Source organism: Anomalospiza imberbis, chromosome Z, assembly GCF_031753505.1.
Source record: "Anomalospiza imberbis isolate Cuckoo-Finch-1a 21T00152 chromosome Z, ASM3175350v1, whole genome shotgun sequence".
In the NCBI taxonomy this organism is placed as follows: domain Eukaryota; kingdom Metazoa; phylum Chordata; class Aves; order Passeriformes; family Viduidae; genus Anomalospiza; species Anomalospiza imberbis.
The window spans coordinates 28835058-28856114 of NC_089721.1; the positions used below are offsets into that span (position 1 = coordinate 28835058).

Sequence of the window (21057 nt, forward strand, 5' to 3'; positions counted from 1 at the left end):
GAGGCTCGGAGGAGACACAGCCAGGACAGGTGGCCCCAGCTGACCAAAGAGGTGTTCCAAATGATATCGTGTTCAGTATATAAAATTGGGGGGAAAAGGAGGAAGGGGCAGTTGTTTGGAGTGATGGCATTTATCTTCCCAGGTCACTGTAATGTGGAACCCTGCTCTCCTGGGGATGGCTGAACCCCTGTCTACACACAGGAAGCAGAGAATTAATTCCTTGGTTTGCTTTTCTTGTGTGCATGGCTTTTGCTTTTCCTATTAATCTGTCTTTATCTCAACCCATAAGTTTTCTACTTTTACCTTTCCAATTTTCTCCCCAATCCTACTGGTGGGGGAGTGAGTGAGTGAGTAGCTGTGTGGTGCACACCTCTTATGTAAATTAGATATTTCACACCATTTTTTCACACATGCACAGTCAGCCCTTTGCAACCCTGTCTACGAGGTAAGTTTTTGGCAGAGAGGATGGATTGACCAGGAGTCTCAAGGCAGAAAAATAAGTTGGCTCAGCACAGTGTCACCCCAGCTCTGCAGGACACTCTCTTCTAAGCACAACTGTCCTGTTACAACAATCAGCATGTTTGAGAAACAATATAATTATGCCTGCTCCTCCACAGACCCAGGAATTCACTGCTCCAAGATCCAAACCAGATCTGTATGCAGCACTACCCTTTGTGTCCTCAATTAGAGGTAGGGAAGAAAGCTTATTTCATTTTTACATTGGATCTAAGTTAAAAGGTTTATATATCTCTCAGTGTACTGGGAAAAGTGTAGGCCAGCTGAATTTACAGTAACTAATTTTTATTCCACCCACTAAATAATTTATTACAATATTACTGAATTTTAGAACAATTCTTTTGCTGACCCTTAAAGGTATTGGCAAACATCAATATATACTAGTTCAACAGTTACAGAGGACAATGTTTCCAATCATAGAATGGTTTGGTTTGGAAGAGACTTTTAAGGATCCTCTAGTCCAATGTCCTACTATGGGGGCACTTTTCACTAGACCAGGTTAGTCAGAGCCTTATCCAGCAGGACCTTAAACACTTCCAGCAAAAGGGTATCCACAAATTCCCTGGGCAACCTGTTCCAGTGTCTCACCACCCTCAACATAAAAAATTTCTCCCTTATGTCCAAACTAAATCTACCCACTTTCAGCATAAAACCATTGCCCCTTGTCCTTCCTCTACAGGCCTCAGAAAAAGTCTGCTCACTAGATTCACTCCAACAGGTCTTTCTTGTACTGGGGATTCCAGAGCTGTATGGAGTATATCAGGATGGGATCTCAAGAGATCTCTCTCAAACTGTTTGCCACACTAGTCAGTCAGATGTAGTTGGCTTTCTGGGTTTCAAACACACATTCCTTGCTCATACTTGGTTTGTCATCCACCAGTATCCACAGTAAGTCTTCTCCTCAGGGCTGCTCTCACTGTGTTTTGTTCCCCAGTCTACACTGATGTAGGGAATTGTCCCAGCCCGGGTGCAGGACCTCATACTTGGCATTGCTGAAATTTAAAAAGTTCAAATATTCAATAGCAGTCATCTACTTGAAAATTAAATGCATTCAAGGATTGAAACTGCTTGATTTCTCCTAGGTTCCTTTGTGATGCCTAATCTCATTGATGGGAAGAGTATAATAAGAAAGAGGGAAATGTGCTGCATTGTGTGCCAATAGCAATCCTTTCTAACAGTTGTGTAATAATTTAATTGATTAGATGATGAAAGAAGTGGTAATGAATAAAGCGACATTGCTGGAAAGACAAGATGAGGCAATCAAGGAATTCTGGGAAGATTCAGGAAGTCAGACTAGGATGGAGGAAACAGATTTAAACTGAAAGAAAGTAGGTTTAGATTAGATATAAGAAAGAAATTACTGAGTAGTTTATGCAACTCCTATCCCTGGTCTTCAAGGACAGGCTGGAGGACGTCTGAGCAAACGGGTCTAGTGGAAGGTGTTCCTGCCCATGGTCGGGGTGTTGAAGCTAACACATCTTTAAAATCCCTAACATTTTTTATGATTCTTTGAATTCAAGAATTCTACAAAAGGCGGAGGAAATAGCATCTCTTAGACTCCTCTAAGCAGTAATTACCATGCCTAATTACAGCAACAAGCAAGATTTAAGAAGGTAATAATAGAATTTTTACATTTTGAAAAAAAACCCTTAAGATCATTGCATCCAACCACTAACATAACACTACCAAATCCACCACTAAACCATGTCTCAAGGTGCCATTTCTGCACAACATTCAAACACCTGCAGGGATGGTGACTCAACCACTACCCTGGGCAGCCTGTGCTCTGAAAACACTTTCAGTTAAGAATTTTTTCCTTATATCCAATATTTATCCCCTCTGATGAAAATTAAGGCAATTTTGTCTTGTCCTGTCACTTGTTACTTGGAAGAAGAGGCTGACCCCCACCTCACTACAGCTTCAATTCAAAAGGATATAGAGTGCAATAAGGAAGATATCCCCTGAGCCTCCTTTCTTCCAGGCTAGACAGCACTGGAAGAAAGCTGTTCCTCACAGGATTTGTGCTACAGACCCTTCACCTGCTATGTTCCCCTTCTCTGGACATGCTCAGTGTCCTTCCTGTAGTTAATGAGGGGCCCAAAACTGAACACAGGATTCAAGGTGTGGCCTTCACAGTGTCGAGTACAGGGGACAATCCCTTTCCTGGCCCTATCATCCACACTATTTTTGATACAGGCCAGAATGCCATTGGCCTTGGTCACCTGGGCACATGCTGGCTCATAAAGAAGAAATGGTTTCACTCTGATTTTATTAGTTATACCCATCTCTATGCAGAGGTACCTGTCAGTGGTATACAGCAAATTTTAAGCTGGAGAGATGAAACTAACTATTTTTAGGCATTCTAAACATACTGGAACCATCCTTCCTCCCAATTCTGAGATCAACACAGCTTGTACATAACTGAATTTCCCTTGGGCAAAATCATGAAAAACAGCTGTACAAAATATATTGACAACAAGCAGGCAGGTCAGACAGTTCCATTACATGAAATGTTTTGCATATAAATAGGAATGAAGATTAAGTTTCTCCCCCAGTTCTCAAATAATTTAATTGGTGAGGGGAGGGTGCAGGGAGAGCTTTATTCTGTTAACAGAAGAATTACATTTCTATTTCTGCCAAGGCTGAGAAGTAATAGGGTTAAATTTCAGCAAAGAATGTTTAGATTATGCATTTATGGTAAAATTTAACTCAGAACAGTTACGTATAGGCAATCTGCTTCTCTGTGTCAAGCATTATCATTCTTGTCATATGTTTGTCTGCATTTTCCTTAAATAATCCTACACTGAAGAAGAAGGATGTCATTTAACAGTGTACTATAGCCTCATTTTCTGAGAAATCAGTCACAATGAGTAATTAGTTTTATTTTCAATTTCATTAAATCTTCCTTTAACTGTTACTTACAGATGAAATCTCAACAATAATTTGCTACATTACTGAATAGGAGGAACTTTCTTATTCTGAGCAAGTGGTTACATTGTAAATATTTTTTATTCTGAAGTCCAAATGTGAGGGATGCTGGGGCAGCAAGGGAAAAATACATCGAAGTCCTTGCTTTTCCATAAAAGGTAAAGGGAAAGAAAAATTGGTGATTAAATAAAGGAAGGTTTGTGCTACAACCATGATGTAGGATTTGGAATACACCTCCTATCTTTTGTTCTAATCCTCCTAGGACTTCTACCCTTCTTAGGGTTTTGGATGATCTAACGTTGACTCCTAGTGGTGGGAAGGTAGATTGCAGAGTGCAATCTTGCCGTGCTCACAACACACACATTTTATCGAGGCACAGGAAATGTCACCCTAAAATTTAAATCCAGTCATTAAAACCATAAGACTTGTGGACATAGGAAGAGTAAGGTTAAGAATAACTGCATAGTCAGACAAGAAACTAAATGCCTCATTTTTTATATTAAAAATATTTACATGTGAAGCATTCATGTTTGCATCCTTTCGCTTTCCTGTGCTATATAAACAGCACGGATGAAGAGACTGGTATTGGTAAACATTAGACTGATATTTACATTTGTCTTCAGATATTAATCCCTGTGTTTATTTTGGGATAATAGTAAAGATTATTCAAACAAAAGTTAAAGGGTTTTATTGTTTTATGTCAGCAACAACTGGGCTTAGGCCATGTACAAATGAATTTCTATGTAGCTGCTTCTGTGGGAACACTTGTGATTACTGGTTACTACTCTGTGTTTGAGTCCGTGTGATTCATATATGATAATGCCTTCATCTTGTTTTTGTTGGGTGACCTTGGTCATATTGTTATGTCCTCATTTGTGCCAACTTGTCAAGATATTCTTGGAGTACTGCTGCCAAGAACAGGAATTACGGAGTGTCCTTTTTATTTAGAAAATATTCTCTTTACAAAAGATGACCTGCCAAATTATTCAGGATACAATTGTGAAAGTAATTGCTGCAGCTTTCCTTCTATGGTCCTTTAAGCTTTCGCATTCAATGAGTATTGGATGTATGTGTTTTCATTCCTTTTATTTTCCGAAGTTAACATAGTAACGTGAATGGTGTTTCAAAATGTTGCTTTAGAAGACTTACATTACATGAAAAAAGCTTTCCAATTCAAGCAGCCCAATTACGGTGAATGCTGAGCTATTATTGAATTAAGTTTTAGATGGGGGAGAGGCGTAGTGCAGAGACAAGGTATTTGTAGTAACCTGAGTGCTCCTATTGGAATGTAGTTTAATTCCATCTAGGGCTAACAGTTTGTCTCCTGACTGCAGCTGTTTGGAAGAAAGGGCCCTAGTAGATATGCTAAAGCCCTATGCTAGTTAGATAAAGTTATGGAAGCAAGCTGGAGACACTAAGAGAAGGAGGATGGGGAACAAAAAAAGCAAAGGGTCACAACAGTAGATGCCTCTATTCTTCCTGCCATATAATAGAAATAATTAAAAGAAAAATTACATTCAGTGGACTTGAGAGAAAAAGTTGAAGTTATAAAAGCAGCTTGAATAACTTTCCTTAACAAATGTTACTGATGCCTTACATCACCAAAAAGATTAGGTATCCTATTACATAATACAGAATTGTATTCTGCAAGACATGTATCAAGCTTCAACCTACACCAGGGGAGCTTCAGGAACAGGCTTCCCAAGGATGCGGTGGGTGGAGTCACTATCCCCAGAGGTGTTCTGAAAAACAACTGGATGTGGCATCCTCTAGTTGACAAGGTGATGATCAATCAAAGGTTGGATTTGATGATCCTGGAGGTCTTTTCTAACCTAAATGATTCTATGATTCTATGTTGAATCCTACTATCAAAAATTAAAATGTTATATTAATTTATTAGTTATAGAGAAAATACATGTTCCCTTCTTGGCCAAAGATAATCCTATTTACTCTTGTGTGTTTTAGAAAACTTCATTTCTCTTATGGTCATTGACAAACTACAGTGTAGTAAACTATTAATATATGATGGATAATTTCAGTAGGCTTTTGGAAAACATTTTGTTGACCTGTAAGGCTTATCTTTGAAAAAAGTATACTCCACACATTCCAGAAAGCAGTGTTGCAAACAGCTTTTGTTCCACTAACAGATGAATGAAAAAAAACTAACAGGGGACTATATCTTTATGGCAATTGGATATTTAAATACAAAATTAGCCTGTTTTGATACTGTCCGTATTTTTCTTCATTAACCCATAGCATTTAACTGTTCAAAACCACAAATTGTGCTTTGAACTATGATTTCAAGAGGAAGTCAAAGCTGTCAGAGACTTAATTTTGGAGCTGTATCAGGATCAGAATACAGACAAGAAGATAATCTTTCCTGCTTATGCCTCAGACAGAAAATACTAATTTTGTCTTTGCTGTTGTCAAGTCCAGTAAACTTGAGGGAGTTTGACCTCTTAAAGAAAAACATGGTTGCAGCCACAAAGTGTGGCTTGCTCATAACACAGCCTGTGTTGATTTTAAAAAGGGCATCTTTTAAAATACCATTTACAGAAATGGAAGGGGGATTTATATTTACTGAAGAAATATGGATTAAAATAGTTTTCAAGAATTCATTTTCAAGTTTAGTTTTTATAAATTGTACATTTAAAATACTGTGTTTATATTTCCCATCTAATTTTTGCCAGTGAGTTATTTTTTGACAGCTATATAATCATGTGTATTTAGAAGAATGTACAAAGCTACTTTTGCTGTCCAGTTGGTATTTTCTTCAGATTTTTTTTTAATTTAGCATTTACAATCATAGCTTATAAAATTTGAAACAGTATTACCTTTAAAAATAACAAGTTAGATATTTTTAGGGTGCTAGATATTTTTATATTCTTGTTCTGAACAATGCAGTTGAAAGACTAGGGTAATCCTGTTATGTTTTACAGAAGTAGCTCTCTGTAGTCTTGATAGACAAAGCTTGGATGTTCTAATAGCAATTACAAAATATTAATTATTGGTGACTCTTTCATATCACTACCTTTTTGTTCAAATGCTTTGCAGTATCACTTTTCTCAAAGAGCAAGGCACTTAACAAATGTTCCCAGCATTCACTGCCATGGGAGCTGAAAGATTATCCACAGGTACTTGTGATCAACTAGGCCTTAAATTCCTCCAAGTCACTAACATAACCTGCTTTTTGCATGTTGCATTTCCCCTGCTATTAAGCTTCATGGGTAGTTTTCCATGACTTAGAGAGCAGTAATGGTCATTGTTTAGTCTATATCCAACCATTTTCCTACCTCCTACACTTTTTGCCCAACTACAAACCCTTCCTCTAAAGATGGCAACACCACTAATAGCACAGTCAGTTCTCCTTCACTGGGTCAACAATTCTCAGACAAATTAATAAAGACGTGAGGGTGATTTTGAAAGCTGTTCTTACCATGCAAAACTTGGAGGTTACTGGCACTTATCAGCTTGCCCAGCAACATTGGTGAGTACAGCATGTTAGTAGAACAGCCTAGTAATAGCAGTAATTAACCTCAAAAGATGTGCTGAGTTTCTCCTATACTTAAATACATCAAAATGCCATTTTCTAAGGGAAAATAATATAGCAATAGCTTATACTATCAGCATAAAATAACAATTTCTGTGCAGCACAGAAAAATAAAAAAGTTCTACTGACTTTTCAGTTTGAATACTATTCTTGTGTATGCTGCCAGGTGATAGCTCTCACAGCTCAGCCCTGGGAAAAGCACACCCTGACCTTTCCCTGCTCATAAAAGATGTTTGCAGTTTCACATATTAAACAACACAGACCTCTTTTTTCCCAGAAGTACAGAAAAAGTAGTGTTTCCAGAAGAAAACAGTCTGTAATGTTTGACTAATCTGCTTTTTTTTTCAGAGTTGGAAAAGCAGGAGAAGCCCCTTCTTAACAATGCTTTTATGTTTTTAAGGAAGTGAAGGACACTGACCTATAACACTGCGTCCACACTAGTGAATGGCAGTTCTCTATGCTAAGGGAATAGTGAAGAACACCCTGGGATGAGGTACAGGACATAGAGCCACTTTGCTGAATGAGAGGCAGCCACGGAGAGTGGCAGAAAGCACAGAATACAACAGCCCATCTGTGTGAATATCATCCATGTTCCCAACACGTAATCTGAACCCTCCTTTAGAAGTACTGATGTCATGCTAAGTCCTCAAACACACTATCCAAAATTAACCATTGTTGCTCAGAGAATAATTCAAAATAAATTCCTGCCATAAGATCTATAGATAATGGAGTTTACTTTTAAAACTCCAGTCACATGAAAAGACATCAGTGAAATACTTTTCTAGGACAGCAGATTTATTAGAAGAAAGCATATAAAATGCCCAAATGCCTGGACTGCTTGATTCAATTTTGAGCCCCCTGGGACTTCCAGAAAAATATGTTTAAACTCTTAGAAGTTGTCTCTGAGAGTCAAGATTTGCTGTTTATGTGAGTAGGACATTTGCTCTATGAATGTGGGAGCCTGGCTTTGCTGGAGTACAAGTTTTGCAGATGTTGAGACTGTTACCATTGCAGACCCATCAGCACAAGTTTGCTTTATTGTCACACTTCACAACCAACAATCAAAAGCATACATGAAGGCATTCGCCAAGACAAACCTCTGCACATAGTTCTCAATCTGCTTGATGCAACAAGGAGTGAACATGCACAAAGATAAAAAACCATACATCCAGCACAAAGATAATTCCATTTTTTCCCCTTTTTGCATATTAGTGTCCTACCTCATCATGCCTATTCTGTCAGCTGTATGTTTCAGCCTTTGCTGCACCATGCATGGCAAGTTAAAACAAAAAATTACATAAGACATTATTTTACTTCTTGTTGACTTAAAACAAATATACTCTTCCCTTGAGGTATATGAAGAATATTTAGAATTCTTGTTCCAGATTTGCCATGAAGACAATCAAATCCAAATTACAAAATCTTGGGTGTGTGTCAGCTAACTTTAGATTCTTGCAGTCACAAAAACAAAAATTGTGACCAAGATCATCGTTGCACAGATCAGATAAAGCTTCGTCTCTTAGGTGATGCATAGATGTAATTGCATATACAGGGCAGAAAATTCCCAAGTCTGCAGGTAAGAGTAATTTTGTAAAATGCTAAAGATAACAAATAGCTAATGGCATACATACACAATCTTTATGATGAGGGAAAAAAATTGAAAAGAGGATTTCACAAGAATTGGGTTATTCTAAGCACAAATACAGGCTCAGTAGAGAATGCATTGAGAGCACCCCTGAATAGGACTTCGAGGTGCTGGAGGATGAGAAGATGGAAGACCCAGCCAACTGCACTTGCAGCCCAGAAATCCAAATGTATCCTGGGCTGCATCCAAAGCAGTGTGGCCAGCAGGGGTGGGGAGGGGATTCTGCCCCTCTATTCCAGTTTCCTAAGAGTGCACCTGGAGTGCTGTGCCAGCTCTGTGGCTCTTAAATGAAGACACAGGCCTGATGGAGATGGTCCAGAGGAAGGCCAGGAAGATGGTGTGAGGGCTGGAGCAGCTCTTTTATGGAGACAGAGTTCAGGAGATTAAGTCTGGGAAGGGAAGATTCTGGAGAGATGATGTAGCAGCCCCATGTACCTAAAGGGGGCCTACAAGGGAGCTCGGGAAGAACTTTTGACAAGAGCATGTAGTGACAGGACAAGAGGGAACAGCTTCAGACTAAGAGAAGTCTGAAGGCTTAGATTAAGATATCAGGAAGAAATTCTTTCCTGTGAGGATGGTGAATCACTGCAATAGGTTGCCCCAGGAAGTTGTGCATGCCCCATTCCTGAAGCTGTTCAAGGCCAGGTTAGTTGGGGCTCTGAGCAACCTGTAAGTGTCCCTGCCCACAGCAGGGGCACTGGAACTAGGTCATCTGTCATGTCCCTTTCAACCCAAATCATTCCATGATTCTATCATCTGGCAACATCATTATGTCTTTTTCAATACAGCAACAAAAGGAAAAAAACCAACAAAACCGACAAAAATCAACTGCTAAAAAAACCCCCCACCTCAAAAAAAATTAAAAAGGAACTTATACATGTTAATCCAGTTACTAAAAACTTGTCTTAAAACAATAAACCAAAGGTAAATTCTAAAATCCGTAATTATCTTTTCCTGAGATGGCTGCAAAAGAAGTTTGACTATGTGTTCTCAGAGACAGGATTTGACTTGACTTATGAATTTCTGAATAATGAATGCTATTATCTGTTAATTAAAGCAGTACATAAATAATCACATTTCAGTCAAATAAAATTCAGTTTCACTTTATTCAAGATTAAGAAGGGGGGGCAGGGTGGGGTGTAAACCAAGAGAGCCATGCCATGAAGCCATGCAGCTGAACAAAAAGGAAGTGCAACAATCAGACTTACGAATGTTTCAGCAATTTCTTAGAGGTAACTGTAACTCTTAGCAAACTGAGATCCAAAATGACATTTCTCAAATGTTTTAAGTTTACATAAGTCATATAGAAGAGGAGCGGTTCTTCAGCATTTCAGTAAAGGCCAAGATACACTTTTAAACACCACAATGGGCAGAACATGTTAATGTTTATCGAGATCCCCTTTTCTAGTTGCATATTCACTTTCAATAAAAATTAACATACCTATTTAGCCTTCTTGTTGAAAAAAATATGCATATTGCAATAAGGAATGAGGCACAGCAGAGTAGACATCTAATACAACCTGCAGTAATCCAGAAAATTACACAATGGCACAAGTCTAAATACCTTTCTCTTCACCCTGGGGTGATACATAGTTAAAGGGGAAAATTGGCATTTGCCAAGAAATGGCAAAATTCTTTCATGACTGTATGGAGAAAGCTTTATTAAAAAAACAAAGTCAAAAGGACTAGGAAAGGGACCTATAGAAAATCATATTTTCATTACAAGTGGAAACCAAGGGACATGGAAGAGAAGTTCCACATTGACTTGTGGACATTTCAGATCCTGTCTTAAGGCTTTTAGTAAGAAGATCAAAACATTTTATAGTCTGTAATAAAAATGCCATTCTGGGGGAATTGTTATGTTTTCCAAAACATTAGCTGCTTAACCACAAATATGCACATTTTAAAGAAATCCTTCAACATTAAGAGTTAATGTGCTTAAATATTACCAAAGAGCCAGCTGAGATTTGAGAATCAGAGTTTGTTGGCAAAATAAATGTAAGAAATAATTAAAACACAGGCTCTGTGGAGAGAAAATATTTAGAATCAGGTAAATGGAAAAGCTACACACAAATAGGAATGTACAAAGTACACACAAGATGCATTTTAAGTGAAATTTACAGCAGGTAGTCTGTAAATTCTGGGGATGCAGAGGAGACCACACACTTTATCAAGAACATTATGAGGCTGTTAAATGAACTATCATGCCTAAGACAGAAATGACAGATGAAAAACAAGAGACAGATAAAGAATAGTACTCAGTGCACCTAAAACCACTACTTATCTAAGGCAAAGTATGGAAGTTTGGCATGATATAACCTGAGTTAATACTCTTGGTATGTACTTGGTGTACAAAATGATTGGAGTAACACCATCATTGTAATAGTTTTGAATACCCTTATAATATTTTGATTCCATTTACAATTTATGGGGAAAATTACAACATTACCTGTATTTAGCAACCTGCTAAATGGTTACTCAACACCAATGGCAAAACTTACAGTAAATTAAATATCTGCAAATGTAGGTTACATGCTAGTTCTTTTAGATTTATAATAACGGAACAATCTGGATACTTCAAGCATCACCAGCAATGTTAGAATTCTATCCTTTAGCTATAAACATTCCAAACTATTGTTTGGAAATCATATTTTGGCAGTAGGTGCTTTCTATATGTGTAAGATATTTTGAAGACTTTGCTACGGGAATTCATGGAAACCTTCATGTAACACAGTATTGTTTCATGTAGTTTTTGTATCAACTGCAGTAAACAGCCATTCAACAATACTATGACTACTATATCTAAGAAATAAACAGAATTGCAGACATTCAAGCTAATAAAATGCTGCTGTCTGGGTATGGAACAAAGAAGTTTCATTGGGTAAGAAAAGTTAATAAAAGCAACTGTGACATATTATATTTATTATTTAATATATATTTGACTCCATTGGTCTTTTGCTTAGCACACAATATTGTGTAATTCAAGGCATTTATATTTGGTATGCAACAGTGCACTTATAACCCCATAAACTCCTTCTTGAGTTGCAAGACTGTTACTAACAAATAACAGGCTTTATTAGTATTTTAAGTGCAGAGTTAATTCTCCCCAGTACGCATTTTTGTAAACTGTTACATTTTCTGTAGTAATTGATAGAGGTGCTGCAACATTTCTTTGAGGAGGATATAAAAAAAGTTTACACTAAAAGCAATACTGCACTATAAATTAATTGTGACCTGGTCCATTCATTTAGAAAAACCCTCATATTGTCAACTGAGCAGCCACTCGTGACTTAAATTCAAATTCTCTGATTCCTTCTTGTATTTTGAGTTGTAACACTAATGATTACATTAACATTTCCTTTGACAGAGAAGTCTGTCTCACAGCCCCAAGTCACATTAAAACCAAAACATAAAGTAACTACTGATTATCACAATCAAATCAAAATTGCAAGACTTGCTCCAAATACTATCGTAAGAATTATTCCAGAGTTCAATTTCAGTATCAAAAGTTAAGACAAACTCACTTAACTATATATAGTATATAATAAGCAGTATAATACTGCTTATATAAAAAATGAAATCTGAAATTCTTACATTAAAGAATCAAGCAAACCAAGACAAAACTTGGCAGATTTTTTTTATGATTACATAATTTTGAATCTAACATAATCTACTTTTCTGATATAGACTGTTGTGACCATAATAAATAATTGGATAAATCTTCCTGTTTTTGCTTTTGTTGATGACATTCAAACAGTTCTGCTTGTGAAAGAGGAATTAAAAGGTAGCTGTTGAGTGTTCTTCATCTTGGTGCTTCTCCATTCATTACAATTTTGGCTGATTCTCTCGTACTTCTTCTAGTTTAGAAAGGATCCACTGTGTGAAGAAAAAAGCAAAAATTAAAATCTTTCTGTGGTACAAAAACAGACAAAGCAGCTGAAAACTGGACTGCGTTTTGTCATTTTTCTTTACTACCTGCTCTTTCCTTAAGCAAGTTTTAACACAGTGTTAAAAATTCTTCTGTAGAGTATAAGCCCCTGGCTTTCTAACATGAAAATGGAGCCATTTAAGCACCAATGTTCAACATTCGATACCATGTCACAGTAAACTTGTTTCCTGGTCTGCACTTTAAGGAGTAAGATTTGAAAAAAACAGAAGACAACACTTAACACCCATCCTGGCTCTGCTTTCATCTACAGCTCTAGACAAATCACAGATGACAAGAGAGAATCGAGGATCACAACAGACACATGACAATAATAGGTTAATAGGTTGCAGCAGTGTGATAGGTTATCTAGAAAAAAAAGCTTTCTTTAATTGTATCTTGTTTCTTTTAAGGAATTTCATATTGGAATGTTCACATAAAAGGGAAATTAGTTTCCCAAGAGTATTAAAGAAAAAAAAAAGGAGGTTTGGGGTAAAGGGCAGTGACATGGAAATCTAGAGTAGGACATGAAGTTATATCAAGAGTCTGCCATAAAAGGTGTTGCATAAGAAAGATAAGTAGATTATTACAAATCAGAACCTATTACTGTATCAGGTTCTATCCCTTCATATGAACATTTGTGTTGGTTTTGTGAGGCTCCTGGGGGTCTCTAGGAAAATAAACACCCCAATATTTTTGTGAAAGATGTATTCATATTTTTTTTTACCTTTCTTTCCCTTACCTAAGACTTGTGGTATATGTAATATAATGTACTAATTTCACTTTTGGAATAGTTCCTGTTTTAGCCGGGGCACAGATGGGATTCCTCTCCCAAAGAGACTAATGGACCTCAGCACTGCCCAACCTTGTTCCACACAGCCAAAAAGAAAAAAACATAAAACCTCAGTAGCTCCAAAGATTGCAGGCAAGTGAAACTCAGCACAGGGCCCTTACCTTCCTGAGGTAAGAGTTAACTGGTATCACTTACCTGTAACTAGAAACTACCCTCACAGAGACAAAAGCAACCTGAACTGATGAGAAGATGCAAAAGCAACTTAAACTAATGAGAGAATGCAACTTTTGCAAGCTGTCTCAAACCATGATCCCAGGGAACCACATCTCTCTGAAATATACACAAGACTCATTCATTTTTTGTGAAAATTACTTGCTACACTAGTTAAAAACAAGGCAGAACTTTGACAAGTAGCTACCTTCTGGTAAGAGATCTGAACTGTTCCTACTGTCTGTTGCAGTCAAAACTAATGGCGTCAAAATGAATATATTGTATAGAAAATGTGTAACAATAGCAGCAATATCATATATTGCATAAACTACTGGTATTTTTATTAAGGATTTTCTTCATTCTTCAGAAAACCCTGTATTTTAAAGAACAGAGCAGTAACATTGAACCTCTGCCCGCCACCTGAAACAAAACTAGAAATAATTTACAAGTAATTTTGGTCTATTAAAATTCTAATTCATATTCTAGATTGCTTCATTTTTGTTAGCATTACTGTTTAATCAATCTTTTGTCAGACTGCTATAATTCAGAAGATGTATGTAGAGAAAAGTCTGCTGCTGGTATTAACTATTTATGAAATTCTGTACTGAGTAGATTATTGCTATTTCCATGTCTGTAACGGATATGTGAAAATACTGAATTTTAACTATACATAGTTTCTTCAGGTTATGAGTATTTATGCTACACTTTTTAACAGTAACTATATTTTTAGTTGTATTTTGTATTTGTATTTAACTACATTTTTAATTGTGTTTTGATTTTACCTTAGCATCCTCTGGACTTCTAAAATTAATAATTTTTCCAAATTCTTTGGCATGGAAGACAGACTTAACTCGTTCCTAAAAAAAAAAACCAAAACAGTAATTCAAAATTGAATTAGTTACTCCAGACTTTAAGACTACGATGCTATTTATTATCAAGGCAGCTATAATGGTTCAAACAGCCACGTGTACCAAGAACAGTCATCTGAGTATGTTTGCATCACATGCACATACCCTGAGAGAGACCATTTTCTGCATGAAAGCACAGTAGCGTGAACAGTCCAGCAGTAACAGACTCCCCTTTTTACCATGGAGTCCCTGGATAAGGGTCTATAAAATGTGTGTAGGAATGGAAGGCAGATAATGTACATGTGGTAACAAAATCCATTACTCCCCAAGGTTTTAATTTGTAATTCTCTTTCAAGTCATTACTTGAGTGGACATTCCACCAATACTGACTTGCAAGTAGTGGATATAGGCACTGAAAACATAAGCTTCAGAAAGAAAAATGAGTTATTTGCAAAATACAGTTTTCAACCATAGATTTCAATAAAGAAGATACTGCAGACATGTTAATGGATTCTGAAATGACTGCTGTGTAGGGGTAAAGATGGATATGTTATTCAGCATTCTCTGAAATGGCAGAAACGCTAACAATTATTTCATCCTGTAAAAGTTCACTTGCAGTCAGAAATCCAGTTTGGAGGATTCCAAACCAATATGGCTCTGCCTTTCATGCTCTCTGCAATAGAAACAAATAATCTGAGTGAAAAACTGAATGATGTTGTACACCATCAAGACTGTCCTGATAACCAATATGTGTAATTACACACGTGCAGCTTATTAAAAACAGAAACAAAATATTGGCAGAGAAACTTACTGAATGAAACTAAGTTCAGTTAACGTATCAGTAAGAATTTAAGATTTTCTGTTAAGAAATTGCCTCTGTAAATAGTTATTGGTGGTCATCTTTCTCCTTATGTCCTTTGCCAGCTTACCAGGGAAAAGAATTTAAAGGATTTTTTAAGGAAAAATTGCAACTAAGAGCAAAAATTCTTCAATTTGTATCAAGAGGGAATATATATGTCATTATGGTCAGTTCTGAAGACAATAAAACCTTATTATGTGCCCCATGGGGAGAGCATAATAAAAATATTCTGCAATCTTATGAGCCTTTTGTTGCAGTGGCATTTTCCAGACTATGAATACACCATGAACTGGAGCATACAAACAAAAAATTCCTACAGCTCAAGGAACAATCTCATCTGCAAAGACCAAGTCACTATGCTGCTTGAAACAGTCAGAGACTAGTTATCTGAGGAGCTCACCCATGACAAGTTTCAACTCCTTTCTCTGAGTACATCTCAAATACAAAGGAGGTCAAGAATTCAGAGAGTGAGCAGAAATTTAAAGTTCAATTTCATAAACAGTAACACAAAAAGACAACAAAACATGGTAAGAGTAATGTACCTTGGCTTCAATGCGCAATCGTCGACCATCAACAATGAATGGTTCTTTGGTAAATTCATCGTAAGTGTATTGCCATTCACATGTCAGCTGTCCAAAGGCCCCCTTTGTCACAAATAACACACCACTAGGTACCAGAAAATAAAAGTAGTTTTAAAAATTAATGTAAAAATACTTAGAAGTTATCATGTTACCCTTGCTCTAGTGAATTCATTTGTCATTGTAAAATAGGTTTCATCTCATGATCTCTAACTATACAGCACACTTTCCAAGAGTGAATTTTGAAACTCCAACATTTAAAATACTGTGTTTCATAGCAAAACTGTAACACTACTTCAAGCTGTATTTGGGAAGGATGCCTCATACTCCACTGCTAGACATTGACTGTTCCTGAATTATCCCTTCTTTCCTTCAATACACCATCGTAAGTGAATCCCACAGTTCAGTTAATTTTGGCCTAACCCAGTTTATAACAAATCCTTCTTAGCTAAAGAAATGTTAAAATCCGTATTTCTTTCCCTTCTTAAATAGGAGAGAAATAACACTGAACACTCTCCTAGTAAAAACAGTGACACTGTTGAAGATTATTACCAGCACATGAGGCATGCCTGCCTCATTATTTTGTCTACATTTATGCTGACAGTATACTGATCAGCAATCATCAAGGCACGCACATTTTTATGACTATTTTAAGTACATATTATTCAGAATCAAAATTGTTTACCTTTTTGTTACCATTAACAGATCTGTACTGTTGACCATAGCATGTGCAATATATCTGAGTTTTGCAAATCTTCCATTTTCAATTTTCTAAAAGAGATAAAAGTTTTATAGTTTTGAATATGCTAGTAATGTACTAATTTTGTGCTTAAAAGTTATTTATGCTACAAAAATATAAATTGTAACAAAGCACAAAGCATAGGCTTTTAAATAAAAGGCTACTTTCATTAAGTCAGAATATAACTAACATCTGTAATAGCTAATGTTCATAACTAATTGGTTGTTGTTAATACACCTACATAAATAAAAATCAATCCTAACCAAAACTGACAAGGAATAATATAATTTCTCTAAAAAGGTCAGGACTCAGTTTTCTACATACTTTTGGTATACACTGAACTTCTGCTAACTAATACATTTCTGAGACAGCAAACAAAATAAAGATTCCTACTTTATCGCATTGCCTCCAAAACACTGGCTAATTAACTCTGAGAATAAATCTATACCTAGCTGTATATAAGCACCATTATCATGTAGACAGTGGGACTAACAATAATGCACTTGAGGTAGTACTTAGCATTCCTCTACATTCTTTTGTTTACTCATGAACTAAACCATTTACTACAATTAATGTGAATACTGTAGAAGAATACTTTTAATGAGCAATATATTTAAAATATTGATGACAGCAGATTAATGACGTTTTAAAAACAGAAGCCCTGTACCTCTCACATGACTTGGTAACCACTGAATTTCTGACTTCCTGAGCAGTGAATGATTAGTGGTCAAATTAATATTGCTGCATCTTGGCTGGGAATAGCAACACAACTGCTTGCATGCTTCCCAGCTGTTACAACTTGGAAGCAACAGATTAGAACACACCAGTATGATTCAATAAAGTTTTAACTACAAACATATAGCTTCAGATATGTATGCCAAAATTTTAAAAATACCTAGGTTAGTTCTTAAAACAGTTAAGAAAGCAAAGCCATTTAATATGTGTTCCCCAACACAGTAAAATGATGGAGACATTTAATTAGTGTAAAAAACTTCAAATTTGAGTGTGTGGATAATTCCACTTGCACAAACAGACCTTTTAAAAATTACCTCTTCCCCAAAGATGCTGATTCTTTCATGACTAAAATGCATGAATATTTGAGTAGTAGGTTACCCTAAAGAGAGCTTTCCAAAAAGCTCTTAGAAAATTCAATTGTTTCTCTTCCCCCATCTCTTTCAGGCTACAAAATCACAGCTATTGGTCACATGCCTACTTAGATAAGTCACTGCTTGCATTTATTTCTGCAAGAATGGCCTAAGAAATGAGGAACTAAGGGCTTGGAAAATAAGCTTTTTTTTTTTTTAATTTTTGGAAATATCTTATTCAAGCTTTATCAAGGTGTTGTTCTGCCTCTGAAGTGTGTCTCTCCCTGCCTCTTGTATTAGAAGCTTGGACCTAAATAAATAACTGAAAAAAACTCCCTAAAAGGTAGCCCCTACTACATTCCAGTACATAACATGCTGGATAGTTAGAAAAAAAAGGAGACTATATGGACAGACTATGGACAGCAGAGATAGGCTACCTGACCCACAGGTCAGGCTACTAGTCTAGGTCTGTACACTGATGGCCTTTCATTAGTGGCCTAGAAATAATGACAGGGAAATGGAAGAGAGGGTTGATAAGAACTTAAAGAAATATGTGGAAAGAGCAAGGGTGGTTCAGAATATGTATAAAATACACTTCATTTAACTGCAAGACATTATGACAATTCCACAAATTACTCTTACTGAACAAACATATAAATATCACACAGAATGACCAGTATCTCTGTTCTATTCAGAGTAAGTATAGGTAAAAGCATTTAGCAATTTAGCCTTATTAGGATGGAGAGGATTTCCCATGTTGGAGAAAGTAACCTTCTTATGCTTTGCATAGCATAGAAGTAAGGCTCTCAAACCAAATATTAATCCCCTTTAAGTGGGATTTAGGAAAGGGGTGTTACCGCTTTCTCTCTTATTAGTTCTTTCTCTCTGATTAGCTTGCTAGGTAATTTTCAGCTACTCATATCCCCCTGCTGTAACCTTCTCAGTTTACAGATAACAAATTGGGAATTGTGAAAATTATTGTGGAAGTACAGTACTTAATTACTGCACAAGCAACAACTTTAAACAAAAGCTACTTAAACATATACCAAATTCCACAAGTGTTTCATTCTATAAGTTCCCAAACATGTGATTTGTGGAGCACAAAAACATTGTTGGCATGTAGCATACACTGAGATAGCTAGCCCTTATTGTTAGCTATGAGTCAAAAATCATAAACTATCTGTGTTTATAGTTTTGTAGACAACAGGAGTTAACTGGGAAATAAAACGCAAGGAAATGCTGCACAGGCTATTTATAAAGAGAAGAAACACTTGCTAATGCTAAGCAGTAACTACTTTTAAATTTTCTGCCTTTGGATTTTTCGACCTTTTATTTCCAAACTTTATCCCTTTTAGCATTAGACTTTTACCTATTCATTAGGAAATATATCATAGAGGAAGACTGCTGACAATTCTTGTAACAAGCTCACTACTGGACTCTGCTACCAAAGGGCCTTATACAACTCAAACATAAAACAATATATAATTGATCACTCAATACACATGCATAAATAGATCTTAAAACCTTTATGGTATGTAGCTATTGTTTGGAGAAAGACAGCAACTTGGACCACTGTTTGGTGACGCAAAACTATGAAAGGTAACATTAATCAGTCATTCTTTGTTCAATGTTAGTTTCAACATTGGAAGAAAACACATACAAATCTTTAAAATTTCAAATTAATCTGTATTTCAAATTCAAAACATTTAAATCACCTGATTAACGATATGCAAATCTATTAAAAAAAAAAGACACGCCAGAAGCTGTAAAGCAGCTTCAGAAGTAACACAAGAAGAGATCCCCTCCTTTGCAAATTCTTAGCTGTAGTACAATTACTTGGATGTCACTGCAATAATCTAACAGTAAAAGTGATCAGTTATGCATATATATGCAAATATGCTCAATGACTTAAAAGTGGTATCTCTGCACTTAGATCACACCACACCCTCTTACTGTAATGAGAAGCAAGATGAAAGGCCTTTGAAAAAGTTAGAAACTATACAGAGCAAAATAAAGTACTGGAGGCAAAAATTAAAATCTATGAGTCTTCTGGTAATAGTTATTAAAAATACGAGAAGTATACGTGATACTTAAGTCAGAATGTTTGACAACCTTCTTGTACTCACTCAGATGAAACAGTATGTAAAAAAACACTGAAAAGGCTGTTACTGCTTAAAAAGTGGTTAAAAATTGCTGTTCTCGCTTGATGCTCAAATTAACTTTCATCTGGATTACCAGCATATTTCCCTGTGAACCGGTTACTGTCCAAATGTGTGAATTCTGAAGGCAATCCACTGTTAGACAAACTTAGTCTAACCCTGAATGCATCTTTCAGCTCAAATTATAAGGTAACTTTTTCAAAAGCTATAGAATTGCTTATTTCACGAGGCTAACCTTTTATAATTACCTATCCAATCTTCCCCACAGAAACAATTAATAGTTCTAAGCAGTTTCTAGGTGACTTCTTAGATGTAGCTTGAATGAGTGTGAAGAAAGGAGAAAAACTGTTAAAGAAAAAGTAACATGTAAAACATTCACTTTTCACCATGCAAAATTTTTTCATCATTTATGAATAATAATCACCTATAATCCTTTATTACCTACTTCCTCATTTCAGTTATCCTAATGTGCAATGTCCATGATGTGTAAGCATCTGTATTCAGATTCCATTTAGCTATGCTGAACAGTAACTCTGAAATCAACCTGATTTTATTAAAATCAGTGGGAATTTGTGGTCGTGGTTCTCATTTAAATCTAAGGCCACAGCAAGACAGTAAAAATTAGAACAGCAGCTTTCTTTCAGAATGCAAAACTCCTTCTTCACAGCAAAAATATAAATTGCTTATGCTGACTGGCAGAATTATCTTAATACATTTTTGATCTGAACACAGAGGAGAATTTGTTTGAGCAGCTGAAATGGAGAAACTGATCTTCATACTGATCTTCACTTTCATCATGATGACCACATCTAGGTGTTCTGTTTCCTGCCAATACAACCAAAACTCTTGGATTCATACCATCTGAAGCATGATTACAGCATCAGCAGGGAAATTAAAGAATACCGTCTTTACGCTTCAGTCACAATCAAGTTGAAATGAAATTGAGTAATGCAAGCTTCATATTCCTCTGGAACAACTGGTGTCAGCTGGTTTCAGACAGTTTCCCATACCTGTCTTCTATTTGGGATTGGGCAATGGCTATGTAATAGTATCCAAATGTTGCATATTTAAGTGGCAATGATCCTGCTTTTTCCTTTAACCTAGACAGACAAGGTTTTCCAAAGTAGGACTGATCATGACATCTGTGACTCAGTAAAGGGACCAGCAAACTAGATGGCATGCATGAATACCTGGTAAGTCTGGATAATGTCAAATAAAAATG

General features: G+C 36.3%; 1 protein-coding gene across 4 annotated transcripts in view; it reads right to left on the reverse strand.

Annotated features, from left to right (window-relative positions):
* Window positions 1–9726: 9726 nt before the first annotated feature.
* VPS13A (vacuolar protein sorting 13 homolog A) overlaps window positions 9727–21057 on the reverse strand; it is a 109412-nt gene continuing 98081 nt past the window's right edge. For all 4 annotated transcript variants that reach the window (XM_068175866.1, XM_068175865.1, XM_068175864.1 and 1 more), the window contains 4 exons: window positions 16538–16623; window positions 15817–15940; window positions 14350–14424; window positions 9727–12515 (listed from right to left, as the gene is read on the reverse strand). In XM_068175866.1, coding sequence (XP_068031967.1) covers window positions 12465–12515; window positions 14350–14424; window positions 15817–15940; window positions 16538–16623 — 336 coding nt within the window. In that variant the 3' untranslated portion in view covers window positions 9727–12464. The remainder of the gene's footprint in view (window positions 12516–14349; window positions 14425–15816; window positions 15941–16537; window positions 16624–21057) is intronic.